The sequence below is a fragment of the Scylla paramamosain genome, chromosome 29 (genome assembly GCF_035594125.1).
Source record: "Scylla paramamosain isolate STU-SP2022 chromosome 29, ASM3559412v1, whole genome shotgun sequence".
Classification (NCBI taxonomy): Eukaryota; Metazoa; Arthropoda; class Malacostraca; order Decapoda; family Portunidae; genus Scylla; species Scylla paramamosain.
The window spans coordinates 6,107,346-6,126,837 of NC_087179.1; the positions used below are offsets into that span (position 1 = coordinate 6,107,346).

The window sequence follows — 19,492 nt, forward strand, 5'->3', positions numbered from 1 at the left end:
ATGGCAAACTGTGGCGTGTTGGGCGATGCAGCTGAAGGCGAAGCGGCGGTGTGCTGTGAGGAGGCTGCTCGTTGGGACTGGCAGGCTTGAAACACAGCCCGCCAGTCATTTCACGACAATGAAGGTCAAGCTCAAAACGGGGCAGCAAAGTTTTTATTATTTTAAAAGAATGACGTCATGACGTGGATGAGATGCAGCAGACGACATGCACACCGCACTGCAGTCCTCGGGGAAAAGCGGCACGAGAGGAAAAAAAAAAAATCAAAACAGACATCATAAAAGAATTTCCTCAGCATTCGGGGTAACAGATCTCAAATGCCACAACCAAATCCTTCGCTAAAAGGCACCGTTCTAGACCTAATAGACTGGGGAAACCGGACTTTTACGTAAAAGCAAAAAAAAAAAAAAAAAAAAAGTAAATAAATAAATAAAATAAAAATAAAATAAAATAAAATAAAATAAATAAATAAATAAATAAATAAACATTCTAGGTTTTATGAGAAAGAAAAGCAGCAGTTCTCCTAATGATATTATTCAAAAATCAGTTCGCGATCTAACCAAAGCGGTACTGTCAAGAAGTGCGGTAGAGGAAGAAATCAAGCGACTGAAGGTGACTCTGTTGGTCGTGGCAGGACTTCATGTCACACTTCAAATTCGCCACACACACACACACACACACACACACACACACACTCACACACACACAGTAGACACACACGGCATTAGACATCTGCCGAAACGATAATTACTCCCAGTGAGGTCTAAAGCACTGTTCAGGGGGTGCTGTGAACTTATCATTAAACCCAGCTGTGACCTCACTGAACGTTTCCGTTTGTGTCTCACAACACAAGGGGGCGGTCACAGCCTGCCCTCTAAAGACAACTCTCTTCCTCCACACAACACTACAAGCACCTAATAACACACACACCCTTCACTCAAAAATTTCAAAATTATCATGGCGACTCCTACACCAGCCTCGGAGTCCCCATCTGGGGAGGGGTCAATAAATGTCCCCAGGTCGGACTGCCTTTCCGTCGACGACCCTAAGTGTCTTGACCCCTCCTCAACTTTTTCTTCATTACCTTCTGCAACATTCGCGGTCTAAGATCTAATTTTCAATCTGTAGAACACCACCTCTTCTCTTCTAAACCTCATCTTCTTTTCCTCACTGAAACTCAGGTGTCTGAGGCAACTGACAGTAGCCCCTTTTTCGTTCTCTCCTACTTTCTCTATCCTCATTTTCGATCCAAAGCTGGATGTTGTGTTTATGTGCGCAATGACTTAACCTGCTCTCGTGCCCACGCTCTTGAATCTTCCAAGTTTTCCACCATTTGGCTACGACTACAGAGTCACTCTCATACTAAATTTATCTATGCTGTATACCTCTCACCTAACTCCTCTGACTATAAGAAATTCTTTGACTACTTAACTTCCAAGCTTCCAGCTTTGGCTTTCCTCTCTCTTCACTGATTATCCTGGTGAACTAGCCTTCAACTTTGCTATCCTCCACGACCTTGAGCAATAGGTGCAACACCATACTCGTATTCCTGACCGTCTTGGAAATACGACCAACATTCTTGACCTTTTCCTGACCTCTAATCCTTCTGCTTATGCTGTCACCCTTTCTTCTCCGTTGGGATCCTCCGATCACAAACTCATATCTTTATCTTGTCCTATCGCTACAATCCCTCCTCAGGATCCCCCTAAGCGAAGGTGCCTCTGGCGTTTTGCCTCTGCTAGTTGGGGGGACCTGAGGAGGTATTTTGCCGATTTTCCTTGGAATGACTACTGCTTCCTTGTCAGAGATCCGTCTTTGTGTGCTGAGCGCATAACAGAGGTGATAGTGTCTGACATGGAGGCGTACATTCCTCACTCTTTTTTTCGTCCTAAACCTTCTAAACCTTGGTTTAACACAGCTTGTTCTCGTGCTATACATGATAGAGAGGTGGCCCACAAAAGGTACTTAAGCCTTCCATCACCAGAATCTCATGCACTTTATATTTCTGCCCGGAACCATGCCAAGTCTGTTCTCCAACTAGCCAAAAACTCCTTCATTAACAGAAAATGTCAAAACCTTTCAAGATCTAACTCCCCTCGTGATTTCTGGCATCTAGCCAAAAAATATCTCCAATAACTTTGCTTCTTCTTCTTTCCCTCCTCTATTTCAACCAGATGGCACCACTGCTATCACATCTATTTCTAAAGCTGAACTCTTTGCTCAAACCTTTGCTAAAAACTCTACCTTGGACGATTCTGGGCTTGTTCCTCCCTCTCCTCCACCCTCTGACTACTTCATGCCACCTATTAAAATTCTTCGCAATGATGTTTTCCATGCCCTTGCTGACCTAAACCCTCGGAAGGCTTATGGACCTGATAGGGTCCCTCCTATTGTTCTCCGAAACTGCGCCTCCGTGCTTACAACTTACCTAGTCAAACTCTTTCAGTTCTGTCTGTCAACATCTACCTTTCTTTCTTGTTGGAAGTTTGCCTACATTTAGCCTGCTTTTAAAAAGGGTGACCGTTCTAATCACTCAAACTACCGCCCTATTGCTTTAATTTCCTGCCTATCTAAAGTTTTTGAATCTATCCTCAACAGGAAGATTCTTAAACATCTATCACTTCACAACCTTCTATCTGATCGCCAGTATGGGTTCCGTCAGGGCCGCTCTGCTGGTGATCCTCAGGCTTTCCTTACTGAGTCTTGGTCATCCTCTTTTAGAGATTATAGTGAAACTTTTGCTGTTGCCTTGGACATATCAAAAGCTTTTGATAGAGTATGGCACAAAGCTTTGATTTCCAAACTACCCTCCTACGGCTTCTATCCTTCTCTCTGTAACTTCATCTCAAGTTTCCTTTCTGACCGTTCTATTGCTGCTGTGGTAGACGGTCACTGTTCTTCTCTTAAATCTATTAACAGTGGTGTTCCTCAGGGTCCTGTCACCCACTCTCTTCTTATTATTCATTAATGATCTTCTAAACCAAACTTCTTGTCCTATCCACTGATGATACCACCCTGCACTTTTCCACGTCTTTTCATAGACGTCCAACCCTTCAGGAGGTAAACATTTCACACAGGGAAGCCACAGAACGCTTGACTTCTGATCTTTCTAAAATTTCTGATTGGGGCAGAGCAAACTTGGTATTGTTCAATGCCTCAAAAACTCAATTCCACCATCTAGCAACTCGACACAACCTTCCAGACAACTATCCCCTCTTCTTCAATGACACTCAACTGTCCCCCCTCTTCTACACTGAACATCCTCGGTCTGTCCTTTACTGAACTGAACTGGAAGCTTCACATCTCATCTCTAGCTAAAACAGCTTCTATGAAGTTAAGCGTTCTGAGACGTCTCCGCCAGTTTTTATCACCCTTCCCCCCCAGCTGCTAACTCTGTACAAGGGCTTTATCCGTCCATTTATGGAGTATGCTTCACATGTGCGGGGGGGGGGGGGTTCCACTCATACTGCTCTTCTAGACAGGGCGGAATCAAAAGCTTTTCGTCTCATCAACTCCTCTCCTCTAACTAACTGTCTTCAGGCTCTCTCTCACCGCCGCAATGTTGCATCTCTAGCTGTCTTCTACCGCTATTTTCATGCTAACTGCTCTTCTGATCTTGCTAACTGCATGCCTCCCCTCCTTCCGCGGCCTCGCTGCACAAGACTTTCTTCTTTCTCTCACCCCTATTCTGTCCACCTCTCTAACGCAAGAGTTAACCAGTATTCTCAATCATTCATCCCTTTCTCTGGTAAACTCTGGAACTCCCTGCCTGCTTCTGTATTTCCACCTTCCTATGACTTGAATTCCTTGAAGAGGGAGGTTTCAAGACACTTATCCATCAATTTTTGACGACTGTTTTGACCCTTTTATGGGACTGGCATTTCAGTGGGCATTTTTTTAATTGGATTTTTTGTTCCCCTTGGCCAGTGTCCCTCCTTCATAAACACACACACACACAACACGCATACACACACACACACACACACACACACACAGAGAGAGAGAGAGAGAGAGAGAGAGAGAGAGAGAGAGAGAGAGAGAGAGAGAGAGAGAGAGAGAGAATAATGAAAGTCAGTGCTGAACTGAGTGGACAGCGGGGATCTTTGAAAGCCCGGAACATGGTGGAATAGAGAAATGTTATCAACATAAGTCATCAGATGAGAAGAAATTACATATCACTACATATCACTTGTGATAAAATAAACAGGCTCAGCAACACTGCCCTGAGAGACACCAGACTGGACACGGAAAAGAAAAAGGGAAAGAGAATTTACAAAAATAAGAATCCATAGCAACATACTAACACCTGTCACAGAAACAGTCAGTTAAAATGTTACAAAATAGACATTTCACACTTCAGTTTGAAAAGTGGTGCCTTATGAGTAACTACACCCAAGGCAGAGGAGAAACCCAACGAAACAATTCCAACCCGCGACCTGCACCCACAACACCCACACCAGCCCGCCATCTGCACCCACAACACCCACACCAGCCCGCGACATGCACCCACACCACCCACACCAGCCCGCGACATGCACCCACACCACCCACACCAGCCCGCGACATGCACCCACACCACCCACACCAGCCCGCGACATGCACCCACACCACCCACACCAGCCCGCGACATGCACCCACACCACCCACACCAGCCCGCCATCTGCACCCACACCACCCACACCAGCCCTAGACCTGCACCCACACCACCCACACCAGTCAGTGACCAACGTGGAATGGACTCAGTAATCATGTTGTTAGTGCTAGGACACTAGAGAGCTTTAAGAGAAGATTAGACAGGTTTATGGATGGGGATAATAGATGGAAACAGGTAGATACTCGTATATTTCATACAGGGACTGCCACGTGTAAGCCTGGTCGCTTTCTGCAGCTTACCTTATTTCTTATGTTCTTATGTTCTTATATTCACCCACACCAGCCCAAGACCTGCACCTACACCACCCACACCAGTTAGTGACCAGCACCCACACCATCCACACAAGCCACACCACCCACACCACACCACATCTGACGCACCGAGGCCAGAAGTGCGTCAGGTGTACCAAGTTTTCAGTACCACCACAGCAGTATGCTCTGAGCGCTGCGGGAATGGAGAGAAGCCTGGCAGGTATTCGCTCTCACACTTCTGGCGGTGCTGAAGTGACGAACTCTGCCTGTACTAAATGGGGGAGGCAGTCACGGGGACGCCTTAGGGAGCTTCCTGAATGACGGTACTCTAGGGACTGACACAACATTCGCAACTGACCAACTTTGTATTGTTCAGTGTCCCAAAAAACTCAATTCCTCCGTCTATCAACTCGACACACCTTCCAGATAAATATTCTCTCGTTTTCAGTGACGCTAAGCTGTCCCCCCCTTCTCTATACTGAATATCCTCGGTCTATCCTTTACTAATAATCTAAGCCGGAAACTTAAATTCTCATCTCTAGTTAATGAAAAAAGGAAAACAGTCTTTTTTTACTCATTTAAAGCGCAAAAAAAATACACTTAATTTATTTTCTACTTTACAACTTTTCCTGTTATTTATAACTTTTCTATTTATTTTCCGCTTATTTTTATCAAGTTTAAGCAGGCATGAAATCAACATCTCAATGAAACGCAAAAAAAAAAAAAAAAAATATATATATATATATATATATATATATATATATATATATATATATATATATATATATATATATATATATATATATATATATATATATATATATATATATATATATATATATATATCTTCTTTTATCTTTCTACTTTATTACTTCTTATCTTCTTCGTTTTCACCTTTCCACCTGTTTATTTTCTACGCTACTGCTTCTTTTCTTCTTAATATTCACTTCCCCACTTGCTCATTTCCTACTTTGCTATTACTTCTCTTTTTATTTTCCACATTTCATTTTGCTTATTTTCCACTTTCCTACTTCTTTTTTTTTTGTTTTCATCTTCTAATTTTTTTTCTTCATCCAGCTCAAACCCGTTACTTCTCATCTTATACAGAGAACTAAAGCCAAGGACCTTTCTATGCTACCCTTGTTAAATCCCTTAGGACACTTGAATGATGTGGACGTAGGGGTCTCGCGGTGATTATGAAGAGGATAGGGTTTGTTTTCTTAATCATTTAGGAATCTTAGCTCCACAACTTCTAACAGACCGTAGGGGATTTACTGGGCTCTTCAAGGGTGTTTTTTCTTATTCTAATGATAGTCTGACAAGGGTCCTGCATCATCAGTGGGGAAAAACATAATGGAAATTCAATTAGTAATATCGGTGGCTTTTGAAAAATAGTTCATATGGAACCACAAAATGTTTACGGTTGAGAGCTGTAGTGGTGGTAGTGGTGGTGGCGGCGGCGGTGGTGGTGGTGGTGGTGGTGTGTATTTGGACGTGCAGTGGTTGGTGCAGTGGTGATGTAAGAATGAGTAGGATTACTGTATTACATTTTCTCTCATCAACTCCTTTCCTCTCAATGACTGTCTTTAATCTCTCTCTTTCTCTTCGCTACAATGTTGCATCTCTTGCTATCCTCCCCCGGCCTCGCTGTACAAGGCTTTTAACTTTCTAAGTCCTATCCTGCCCAGCTCCTTAATGCAAGAGTTAACCAGATATCTCAGTCTTTCTGGTAAACTCTTAAACTCCTTGCCTGTTTTTTTTTTTTCACCCTTGTTCTGCTCACTTCCTTAATGCAAGAGTTAACTGGTACCCTCTGTCTTTCATCCTCTTTGGTAGTTAACTCTGGAACTCCCTGCCTCCTTCTGCATTTCCTCCTGGCGATACTTCGGTAACGGTGATGCTGCAGATCGTGGGAGTAAACTTAGAATGATCGCGTTAGTGAATATTAAACAACACACACACACACACACACACACACACACACACACACACACACACACGACAATGGTGGTGGTGGTGTGTTTTGCTCTTTAAGTACGTTGAGTCGTCTCCGCCATTTTTCCTCACACCTCAAGTTGCTAACTCTGTACAGAGTGCATATCCCCCATGTATGGAGTATGCTTCACATGTATGTGGGAGTGTCCACTTATACTGTTCTTTTAGACAGAATGGAATCAAAAGCACTTCGTCTTATCAGCTCCTCCCCTCTAATTGAATGTCTTCAGCCTATTTTTCATCGCCGCAATGTTATTTTCACGCTAACTGCTCTTCTGATCTTGTTAACTGCATGCCTTCCCTCCCCAAGCAGCCACGATGTACAAGACCTTCTATTTTCTCTCGTGCCTATTCTGTTCACCTTTCTAATGCAAGAGTAAACCAGTATTCTCAAACATTCATCCCTTTCTCTGGTAAACTCTGGAACTCCCTGCCTACTTCTGTATCTCCTCCTTCCTATGACTTGAACTTTTTCAAGAGGGAGGTTTCAAGACACTTACTTATCCTTCAGTTTTTTTTACGATCGTTTCTGACCTCTTTCTAGGGACTAACGCCTCAGTGGGCCTTTTTACCTAAACTTTGTTGCATTTGGCCGTTACCTCTCCTACATAGAAAAAAAATTGTTAAAAAAGATATTTAACTCTCTGTCTATCTATCTATCTATGTATCTATCTTTCTATGTATGTATGTATGAATGAATGTATATCTATCTATCTATCTATCTATCTATCTATCTATCTATCTGTCTGTCTGTGGTCGTTGGAGGTTGCGTGTGGTACAGTGGTGGAAGAAGAACGTGGTGGTGGTGGTGGTGGTGGTGGTGGTGGTGGTGGTGGTGGTGGTGGTGGTGATGGTGGTGGTGATGGCGGCAGATAGGAGCAGCACATATCGCCCTCTGTAATGTAATGCAATCAGGAAGCACGGAACTATTAATCTTACTAAAGGATGTCATGGTCAGGTAAAAAATAAATAAAAAGATATGAAAGTAATAACGTGTGTATGTACTTGTGTGTGTGTGTGTGTGTGTGTGTGTGTGTGTGTGTGTGTGTGTGTGTGTGTGTGTGTGTGTGTGTGTGTGTGTGTGTGTGTGTGTGTGTGTGTTTGATGGACAGTCTTGTTATGGTGTTTTATGCACACTGGAGTCAGAAGACGAGGAGAGGAAAGCAACACAAAGGGAGAGAGAGAGAGAGAGAGAGAGAGAGAGAGAGAGAGAGAGAGAGAGAGGAGAGAGAGAGAGAGAGAGAGAGAGGAGAGAGAGAGAGAGAGAGAGAGAGAGAGAGAGATATTCATGTAACACTCAGTAATACAAACTACAACTAGTGGTTATGGTGCGAGAACCGAACACACACACACACACACACACACACACACACACACACACACACACACTCACCCAGGGCCACAGAGGATGTTCTAAGTTGTCTTGTCTCGTTCTTGGTGGAGGGAATGTTCACAGCAATCATCACCATCAACAAAAGGCGCCCTGCAACACAAACAACACAAGCATCACTGTAAGTCACTGCACGAGTCACAACACCCACCGTTTCCGTCACTTCTCTCCTTCTTGCATCTTCCCTTATTTTCTTGTGTTCTTGCATCTTCCCTTATTTTCTTGTGTTCTTATGTTCTTTTCTCATGTTCGCGTCACTGTCAGTTTTATCGAGCTTGGGCCCATTTCTTCCAGTCCCCGTCAATTCTAGTCCTCTCCAGTGACAAAGTAGCCCCCTCATAAAGTACACTGGTCATAATAACAAAATAAAATAAGAAAATAAGCCAGAAACCGTCTTTCCTTTCAGATTTCTACCTTCAGTACAAGCACTTTTCGTTTTTTTTTTTTTTTTTTTCAAATGATTAAGTTTTGGTCACACCTGCCACTCTCATCTCAAGGAAAAGCACCAATACATTTAAATATAAGAACATAAGAAAGCAAGAGAAGCCTACAAGGGGCAGTTCCTGAGTAAAACATGCCTGCCTATTTCCACCTATCATCCCCATCCATTAATTTGTCTAATCTTTTTAAAGCTTACTAATGACGCAGCACTAACAACCTGGTTACTGCGTCGTCTGCCTGTCTAACACTGATCTGATGCCGTGTTGCTGAAGGAGTTAACTCTCTCAATAATGTAACCTTTTCACATTCTTACTTGGGATAAGATTTTATGAATTCATTATGTTCTACAGCAGCTCTTTTGCAACCATTGAGGTAGGTTTTGTGTCGAATAAAATCCTGTTTTCAAAAGTTTTCCGTTTCATACTGTGTTGGCGTACAAGTTAGGCACAGTTATGTTTAGATTTTACAATTATCAATGTGGGACGAACGGCGGGGATGATTAAATGATTGACAGAATTTATTGCCAAAAAAATAACATAATTCTTAAAGTATATGTGAAAAAAATAATAATGATAATTTGTGGCATTAGTTCACTGAGCATATGCTCCCTAGCGGACAGAAAATAACATATTCATATAAACGTCTAGCGAGAGCAGCAATAACTTATCCTAAATATTCCTTATCAATATAGTTTATATACCTAGGATATCACGTTGGCCACAGTTGTCTTGATATGATTCATGAGTCTACTAACTGAAAGAATACAAAATCTTTTCCAAAGTTTTGAGTTTGCTGATTGTGCAAATAGCTTTTGAGTTTTACCTTAAATATATTGAAATTGTTAATAGTTTTCAGATTATTTGCTATTTCATTCTAAAATTGCTGTCCAACACAGTGAGTAGAAAGTTTAAACAATGGTTGTGGTGGAATTAAATCAATATTATTGCCCCTTGTACCTTGACCATGATCAAAAACCTTAAATATTTTATTGTTTTGATTAGTACTGCTGTTTATATCATTGAAAATACTAAGTAGCAAGAAATATTTTCTAACTAAATCAAATTTTAACAACCTAAGTTTATTAAACGTTGTATCACTAGAATCGTACTTCCTTTTGAGGCAAATAGTTCTGATGACTTTCTTTTGAGATATAAAAAACTTCTTTTATAACTGTAGGTCAAGTAAATACACAGACAGCGACACAATAGGTAATGTATGGATGACAAAGGGAATAACAGATGTTCCGTAAAGCCTCAATGGTTAGTTTTCGTTTAATTCTGTATAAAATTCCACATGTTTTGACAAATTTAAACAAACAGACCGTATGATTTTTCCAATTTAAATTTTCTTCTATAATAAGACCCAAAAATTTTGCACATGACACTTGTGAGTGTAGCATCAGAGGTCATGGATAGTTGAGAGTCAGATAAAACATGCTTAGTCTGCATAGGTGTGTGAGTCAGCCAAAACACAAGATATTTTGATTCTTTAGAGACTAAACCACGTCAACATAGTCTGACATCCCTTAGATTGCTGCGTCCCTTTCATCGCAGTGCACTTGTTGCAGGATTCACGGATGTGGTCACAAGATAATGTCACGAACTGGGATGAGTCAGATGTAATCCAAATAGAAACTTATGCCAGAGGGCAAGAGAGAAATTCACCTCACACCTGGCGTCGCGAGCTTTTTTCCAGTCTTGTACATATATCTGTACACACCGCATGATTATAAGAACATAAGAAATTAACGGAAGCTGCAGTGCCAGGCGAACATGTGGCATTCCCTGTACAAAACATGCCTAATTACTTCCGCTATCATTCTCATCAATAAATTCGTGTAATCTTTTAAGTCCTCCAATTAATTCAGCACTAACAACTTAATCATTGAGTCTATTCCGTTCATTTACCACTCTGTCTTAGAACCAATTAATGATAACATATACTGTAAATAAAGAGGAAAGTTCCGAAGACTGTCACTCGTCACCAATATAATCCAAGCCGTCGTCTTATAAATAGATTGTTTTAGTAAGACTCCAGAGTGCATCGACATTGCGCAGGACAGCCAGTGTTTTGATAACGTGTCGCTAAACACGTGACAGGAAACACCATCAGATTTATAATGCTTTCGATTATTGTCAGCCATCACAAATAATCTAAGGAGTAACAGTAATCCCTCTCTCTCTCTCTTCTCTTCTCTTCTCTTCTCTTCTCTTCTCTTCTCTTCTCTTCTCTTCTCTTCTCTTCTCTTCTCTTCTCTTCTCTTCTCTTCTCTTCTCTTCTCTTCTCTTCTCTTCTCTTCTCTTCTCTTCTCTTCTCTTCTCTTCTCTTCTCTCTCTCTCTCTCTCTCTCTCTCTCTCTCTCTCTCTCTCTCTCTCTCTCTCTCTCTCTGTTGCTCTAGGCCAGTGTCCCTCTTACAAGCTGAAAGTTAAGTGACAGGTGTACTCTTTCTGGTGCATAACATTAATATGAGACAATAAAAAATACACAAGCATTATTTTTCTTACAGGCAACTTCACACTTCACTTGTATCCGGAACGTAAGGAAAGCCTGCTTCAGCTGCAGTGTGTGTGTGTGTGTGTGTGTGTGTGTGTGTGTATGTGTGGGTGGGTGGGTGGGTGGGTGTGTGTGTGTGTATAAGAGAGGCTCTGGCCAAGGGCAACAAAACTCAAATAAAAAATAAATAAATAAAAATTCTCCAAAAAGGTCCCTAAAGAAAACAGCTCAAAATCACATTAAATATTACGAAGCGAAACGTCTTGAAATCTTCCTCTTGAAGAGTTTAAGTCATGGGTAGGAAGAAATACAGAAGTAGGCAGGGAGTTCCAGAGTTTACCAGTCAAAGGGGTGAAATACTGATATACTGCTTAACTATTGCATTAAAAAGATAAACAGAAGGGTGAGAGAAAGGAAACTTAAAAAAAAAAAAACTTGGCTACGTGAGAGGAGAGGCATGTAGTTCGCAAGATAAGAGGAGCACTTAATGTGAAAACAGCGACAGAAGATAGCCAAAGAGGATACACTGCGGCGAAGAGAGAGAGAGAGATAGAGAGAGAGAGAGATAGATAGATAGATAGATAGATAGATAGAGAGAGAGAGAGAGAGAGAGAGAGAGAGAGAGAGAGAGAGAGAGAGAGAGAGAGAGAGAGAGAGAGAGAGAGAGAGAGAGAGAGAGAGAGAGAGAGAGGCTGAAGACATTCCGTGAGAGGAGGAGTGAGGAGAGTTGATGAGATGAAATGTGCGTATTGTACACGCGCGTGCGTTCGTGCATGCATATGTGTGTGTGTGTGTGTGTGTGTGTGTGTGTGTGTGTGTGTGTGTGTGTGTGTGTGTGTGTGTGTGTGTGTGTGTGTGTGTGTGTGTGTGTGTGTTTTGAGGCGTCTAAATGTTCCACTCTCGAGACGATCCAAGCCACAAGGAGGAGGGAAAAACAGAATCAAAAAATAGAGAAAAGATGATACATTTGTTATAGAACGAAGAGACGAGATAGTTATTAAGCTTCTGACACACATATCCCCCCCCCCAACATCCACACACACACACACACACACACACACACACACACACACACACACACACAAGCAACACACTTTCCCGCAGTGACCAGATGCGGCGAACATTCAACAAAACAGACACACAAAAAACTCATGCATACAGATGAAATAATTACAGGGGAAGACAAACAGGAGTGTCGCGCCTCGCTGATTGGCTTGCACACGCATGGTGACGTCACATCCGCACTGGTGACGTCACATGACCATATTGGGACTCCTGACGTCACCAACAGCAATGTTAATGCACCTTTATCTCGGTGGTATTTGCGTTTAATTGCGATACATACATACATAGAGAGAGAGAGAGAGAGAGAGAGAGAGAGAGAGAGAGAGAGAGAGAGAGAGAGAGAGAGAGAGAGAGAGAGAGAGAGAGAGAGAGAGAGAGAGAGAGAGAGAGAGAGAGAGAGAGAGAGAGAGAGAGAGAGAGAGAGAGAGAGAGAGAGAGAGAGAGAGAGAGGAGTTTGGAGGATAGATGGATACATAGAATAAAAGATATATAGGCTGAAAGGCAGACAAACAGACAGATACATACATACGTACATACATACATACATACATACATAAATATGTACTGTATGTATGGATGAACAGTTGTGTATAGATAGATAGATACGTAGATAGATAGATAGATAGATAAGTAGGTAGATAGATAGATTGATAAATATATAGGTAGATAGAAATACTTATAGATAAATAGAAGGATAGATAGATAGACAGACATACAGACAGATAGGTGTATAGATTGGTTATATAGATAAATAGATACATAGATTTAGATAAATGGATTGATACATACACATATAAATAGAGTGGTGAATAGACTGATGGTTTGACGTAGATTACACCAGGTAAATGGACATACAAGCAAATAAATAGATACATAGTGTGATAGACAGACAGACAGACAGACCGATCTATACATACATACATAAATACATACATACGCACATGCATGCGCGTTAGCACACACACACACACACACTAAAAAACAGGTATGTAGACAGACAGATAGACAGACAGACAGACAGACAGGCATAGTTAGACAGACACATTCTTCAGCTCTCTCTCTCTCTCTCTCTCTCTCTCTCTCTCTCTCTCTCTCTCTCTCTCTCTCTCTCTCTCTCTCTCTCTCTCTCTCGGTGGCAAGAGATACATATTATAATTAAAACTTTCTTTACTGAAATGTTTTTGTCACTGAAGGTTTCCATCTCAGGTCCTCGGGGTCTCTCTCTCTCTCTCTCTCTCTCTCTCTCTCTCTCTCTCTCTCTCTCTCTCTCTCTCTCTCTCTCTCTCTCTTCGTCTCCCTCCTTAACTACATTCTTTCCTTCCTTTTTCTTTTTGTTTTTCCTTCCTTTCTTATTTTGTACGTTCCTTCCTTCCTTCCTTTCTTCCTGCTTACTTTCTTTTTCTTTCTTTCCTACCTTCCTTCCTTCCTTCCTTCCTTCTCTTCCTCCCTTCCCCATTCCTTCCTACTGTTATTCCTCTCTCTCTCTCTCTCTCTCTCTCTCTCTCTCTCTCTCTCTCTCTCTCTCTCTCTCTCTCTCTCTCTCTCTCTCATTTGCTAACAGAGCGAAGAGGGAAGAGGGATAGAAGGTAGAAGAAGAAAGGAGGAAAAAGGAGGGGAGGGAAACATGGAGAAAGGGAGAGAGAGAGAGAGAGAGAGAGAGAGAGAGAGAGAGAGAGAGAGAGAGAGAGAGAGAGAGAGAGAGAGAGAGAGAGAGAGAGAGAGAGAGAGAGAGAGAGAGAGAGAAATTCAGAGGGAAGGAGAAGAAAGGAGATACATAGAGGGAAAATAATAGTAATGGTAGTAGTAGTAGTAGTAGTAGTAGTAGTAGTAGTAAGTGTTGTTGTTGTTGTTGTTGTTGTTGTTGTTGTTGTTGTTTTGACAGGGTGTAGTGGAAGTTACTGGGAATTTCTAGGGTGTTTTCATGACTGAGTTTTGAAAGTCCTTTTATGATTCCATTTATAGTAAACAGCTTGTTGTGGAAGTTATTTAGGGTGTCAAGGGTGTCTTCAAGATTCTAGTAACAACAGTATAATACGTCCTTGTCAGTTATTGTGGTTTGCAAGCGTGTGTTCATTATTTTAGTAACAATTTTACAGGCTCTGCTGGAAGTGTTCAGTGTGTCTTCATGATTCTCGTGACAGTATAAAGGGATGAAATGAAAGTAGTTGAGGTTTTCAAGAGTGTTTTCATGATTCTAGTGATAACATGATGAAAAGAGAGTTATTGAGGTTTTCAAGTGTTTTCATGATTCTGGTGGTAGTTTAACAAATTATAATGGAAATTGGTTATTGGTGGTTTCATGTTCATAGAGAATCTTACGGCTGAAGCGGAAATTCTTGGGGTTTCAAGACTGTTTTTTATGATTTTTTTTTATAGCAGTTTACCAGACTGATGTGGAAGTTACATGGTATCTCAAGTGTTTCCATGACTCTAGTGATAAGTTAAAATCTGATTCTGAAAGCTATTGAGATTTTCATTTTTATTTATTTTTTTTATTATTCTGGTGATAATTTAAAGCCTCTTGTGGAAGTTACTGTGGTGTCCAAGCGTGTTTTCATTTTTTTCTTTGTAATAGCGTGACAAGGACTCTGCACCACGGAATGGAGAGCCAGAACCAAAACAAAATAAACACCCTTGCGAGCCCGACTAATTGTTTGTGTGGCCTTTGAAAACAGTCTTGGTGATAGAACAAAACATGGAGGAATACGACCATCAGTCCAGTTTGAGTTGGCAAGACGTGGCCTCACTTGACTGGTGAGCTTGATGGACGAGGAGGACAGGGATGAGGATGGCCACGAGGAGAAAGAGAACGTAGAGAGGGACAGTGCGGAGAAGGAAGACGAGGAAGAAAAGGAGAATGAAGACGAAGAAAAGGAAGACGAGGGCGACGGAAGAGAACAATAATGACGTTAGAAACGCAAAGATACACACACACACACACACACACACACACACACACACACACACACACACACACACACACACACACACACACACACACACACACACACAGAGAGAGAGAGAGAGAGAGAGAGAGGGTAACGGGAAATATTTTAATAGTGAAGGTGCTAATGGCGGGCAGTACAAACACTGTTATGTAAAGGTCTGGCACAAAAACAATATTTATTATCAAAGGTGAGAGAGAGCGACAAATTGGAATTGTCACAATGGAGAGATATGAGAGAGAGAGAGAGAGAGAGAGAGAGAGAGAGAGAGAGAGAGAGAGAGAGAGAGAGAGAGAGAGAGAGAGAGAGAGAGAGAGAGAGAGAGAGAGAGAATTTCAAAACTGACTGCCTAAACTATCGACATGTATTGATATAGTAATGTTATCTCTCTCTCTCTCTCTCTCTCTCTCTCTCTCTCTCTCTCTCTCTCTCTCTCTCTCTCTCTCTCTCTCATTACCATCAGAAGCATTAAGACACAGAATGCATGACTTGCCTTCCCTATAGTTTCCCTCTCCCTTCACCCCTCTTCCTACCCCTTCCTCCCCTCCTCCCCTCCTTCCCTACTTCCTTCATCTCCTTATCTCCTCTCCCCAGACGCAGGATAACACGCCAAAACCAACCTTACACACGCTCGAGATAAGGTTGAGGTGTGACTGACGGTTGCCATTACTCTCTGCCGCCGCCTCCTCCTCCTCCTCCTCCTCCTCCTCCTACACCTCCTCCTCCTCCTCTTCCTCCTCCTTCACCTGTCTCATTGGCCTCGTCAGGTGAGCGGATAAGACAGAGCCGTTAATTAATGAGCTAATCAAGGTAATCTGACTGTCATTATTCTCTTAAGTGTGTATGTGTGTGTGTGTGTGTGTGTGTGTGTGTGTGTGTGTGTGTGTGTGTGTGTGTGTGATATTTCAGTAGTCAGGTTCAGTTTAAACTTTAAAATTAAAACAAGAAGCGTGAGAACCGTGAACAAGAAACAAATTCTGGATATCTGGAAATAAAAAAAAATAAATAAATAAATGAAAAAAATGAAATGAAAATGAAAACCTAAGAATGAAAAGTACGTCTAAACACAAAATTGTATAAGGGAATGCGAGCTGTGAATGTACTAAGATGAATGATAAATAATAACAAATAAAATAATACAAAGATTTGTCATTTCATTCAATCAATGTAAAGAAAATCCGGACAAATGTAACAATGAGATTCTCTCTCTCTCTCTCTCTCTCTCTCTCTCTCTCTCTCTCTCTCTCTCTCTCTCTCTCTCTCTCTTTTGGAGACGTATCATTATTATTATTATTATTATTATTATTATTATTATTATTATTATTATTATTATTATTATTATTATTATTATTATTATTAGTAGTAGTAGTAGTAGTAGTAGTAGTAGTAGTAGTAGTACCACTACAACAACTACTTCTACTGCTACTGCTACTACTATTACTACTACTACTACTACTACTACTACTACTACTACTACTACTACTACCAACATTACAACAAGAACTATTGTTGCTGCTGTTGCTGCTGCTGCTGCTACTACTACTACTACTGCTGCTACCACTACTACTACTACTGTTACTACTACTACTACCACTACTACTACTACTTCTACTACTCCTACTACTACTACTACTACTACCACTGCTACTGCAATTTCCATCACCACCACCGCCACCACCACTACTTACACCCATCAACACCACTCGTACTTTAGCCAACAATACACCACCACCACCACCACCACCACCACCACCACCACCACTGCCACCTACGCGTCTGCACACCTGAGTCTAATTAAGCAACAGACGCTTTTAATTACCTGTTAGACTTGCTGACAATTAGAGAGGAGAAACAATACAGGAGGGACGGAGGGAGAGAAGGAGGGAGAGAAGGAGAGGAGAGAGAAGGAGGGAGAGAGGGAGAGAGGGAGGGATGGAAAGGAGGGAGGGAGAAAAGAAAAAAAGTCCAATTTTCAGCCCAAGATTTTTCTTTCCTTCTTTTTTTCTTTCTTGTCACTTACTTTCTTTCCTCTCTCTCTCTCTCTCTCTCTCTCTCTCTCTCTCTCTCTCTCTCTCTCTCTCTCTCTCTCTCTCTCTCTCTCTTCCTCAGTTTGTATTTTATTGTCTGTCTGCCTCTTCATTTTCTGATTCTTTTTTGTTTGTTTGGTTGGTTGATTGTTGTTGTTGTTGTTGTTGTTGTTGTTGTTGTTGTTGTTGTTATTGTTGCTGTTGTTGGTGTTGCTGTTGTTTTACTTTAATTTTACCTTTTGTACTTTTCCTCTTTTTTCTTTCCTTTTATATTTCTTTCTTTCTTCTTCATTTTCTTCTTCTTCTTTTCCTTCTTTTCTTCTTCTTTTCCTCCTCTTCTTCTCCTTCTTTTCTTCTCTTCTTCTTCTTCTTCTTCTCCTTCTTCTTCTTTTTCTTCTTTTCTTCTTCTTTTTGTCCTTCTTTCCCTCTTCCAATTCCATGTTCCTCTTCTACTCATCCTTCTTTTCTTCTGCTTCCTTTTCATATTTCCCTCCTCCCCTCTTCATCTTCCCCTTCCTCCTTTTTCTCTTCCTCCTTCTCCTTTTCCACTCCTCTTCTTCCTCTTCTTTCCTTTCTTCTTCCTCCTCCTCTTCCTCGTCCTCCTCGTCCTCCTCCTCCTCCTCCTAATTTACCACATATCTGCCGAAATGACAGGAACATTAAGGCAAAAATGTAAACACTTTTTGTAAGGAGGAGAAGGAGGATGAGGAGAAGAAGGAAGAGGAAGAGGAGGAGGAGGAGGAAGAGGAGGAGGAGGAAGAGGAGGAGGAGGAGGAGGAGGAGGAGGAGGAGGAGGAGGAGGAGGAGGACGAGGAACGGGTGGTGGTGGATGAGGAAGAGGAGGAGGGAGAGAGGGAGAGAGAGGAGGAGGGAAGAGGAAAATGATGATGATGATAGTAGGGGAGGGAAGAAGAGAGGGAGAGATGAAGGGAGGGAGGGAGGGAGGAACAACAACAACAACAACAACAACAACAACAACAACAACAACAACAACAACAACAACAACAACAACAACAACAACAAGAGGAGGAGGAGGAGGAGAGGAAGAAAACAACAACAACAACAACAACAACAACAACAACAACAAGAGGAGGAGGAGGAGGAGGAGAGGAAGAAAACAACAACAACAACAACAACAAAAACAACAACAACAAAGATGACGACAAGAAAGAGGAGAAGGAAGAGGAGAAGTAGGAGGAGAAAGAAATGGATGGAAGGAGAAGGAGAAGCAGAAGGAATAGGAGAATGAGGAATACAGGAACATAAATAAATATAAAAGAAGACCAAGCAGCAGCCCACCCACCGCTCCCTACCAGCATGATCTAGCAATGAAAGAATGATCATACTTTGTGACTAAACTGGGCAGGTCACGAAGGCTCCTCCCCATTCACTGCTCCCTCGTCCAGCCTGGTGAAATAAAATTAGATAAATATATGGATGGGGATGACAGGTGCAAGCAGGCAGGCATGTTTTTTTTTTTTTAATAGGAGGGACACTGACCAAGGGCAACAAAAATCTACTAAAAAAAAGCCCACTGAGATGCCAGTCCCAGAAAAGGATCCAAAGCGGTAGTCAAAAATTGAAGGATAAGTGTCTTGAAACCTCACTCTTGAAGGAATTCAAGTCATAGGAAGGTGGAAATACAGAAGCAGGCAGGGAGTTCCAGAGTTTATTAGAGAAAGGGATGAATGATTGAGAATACTGGTTAACTCTTGCGTTAGAGAGATGGACAGAATAGGGGTTAGAGAAAGAAGAAAGTCTTGTGCAGTGAGGCCGCAGGAGGAGGGGAGGCATGCAGTTATCAAGATCAGAAGAGCAGTTAGCATGAAAATAGCGGTAGAAGACAGCTAGAGATGCAACATCGCGGCGATGAGAGAGAGGCTGAAGACAGTCAGTTAGAGGAGAGGAGTTGATAAGACGAAAAGCTTTTGATTCCACCCTGTCTAGAAGAGCGGTATGAGTGGGAGTTTTTGAGGCATTGAACAATACCAAGTTTGCTCTGCCCCAATCAGAAATTTTAGAAAGATCAGAAGTCAGGCTTTCTGTGGTTTCCCTGCGTGAATTGTTTATTTCCTGAAGGGTTGGACGTCTATGAAAAGACGTGGAAAAGTGCAGGTTGGTATCATCAGCGTAGGAGTGGGTAGGGCAAGAATTTTGGTTTAGGTCACTGATGAATAATAAGAAGAGAGTGAGTGACAAGACAGAACCCTGAGGAACACCACCATGTGTCATA

At 41.8% G+C, this 19,492-nt stretch overlaps 1 protein-coding gene and 1 long non-coding RNA gene across 2 annotated transcripts; one reads left to right on the plus strand and one right to left on the minus strand.

Moving 5' to 3' along the window:
• Window positions 1-5,154, plus strand: LOC135115615 (uncharacterized). Its single transcript, XM_064032543.1, has 3 exons — window positions 1-55; window positions 4,382-4,751; window positions 4,935-5,154. The coding sequence occupies exons 1-3, from the start codon at window positions 1-3 to the stop codon at window positions 5,152-5,154; spliced, it is 645 nt and encodes a 214-aa protein (XP_063888613.1).
• Window positions 5,155-5,977: 823 nt separating this feature from the next.
• On the minus strand, window positions 5,978-17,894 carry LOC135115781 (uncharacterized). The gene is made up of 3 exons (XR_010276058.1): window positions 17,496-17,894; window positions 8,292-8,381; window positions 5,978-7,793 (listed from the first exon to the last, which is right to left on the minus strand). It is a non-coding gene; the product is annotated as an uncharacterized LOC135115781 (long non-coding RNA).
• Between the last annotated feature and the right edge of the window lie 1,598 nt (window positions 17,895-19,492).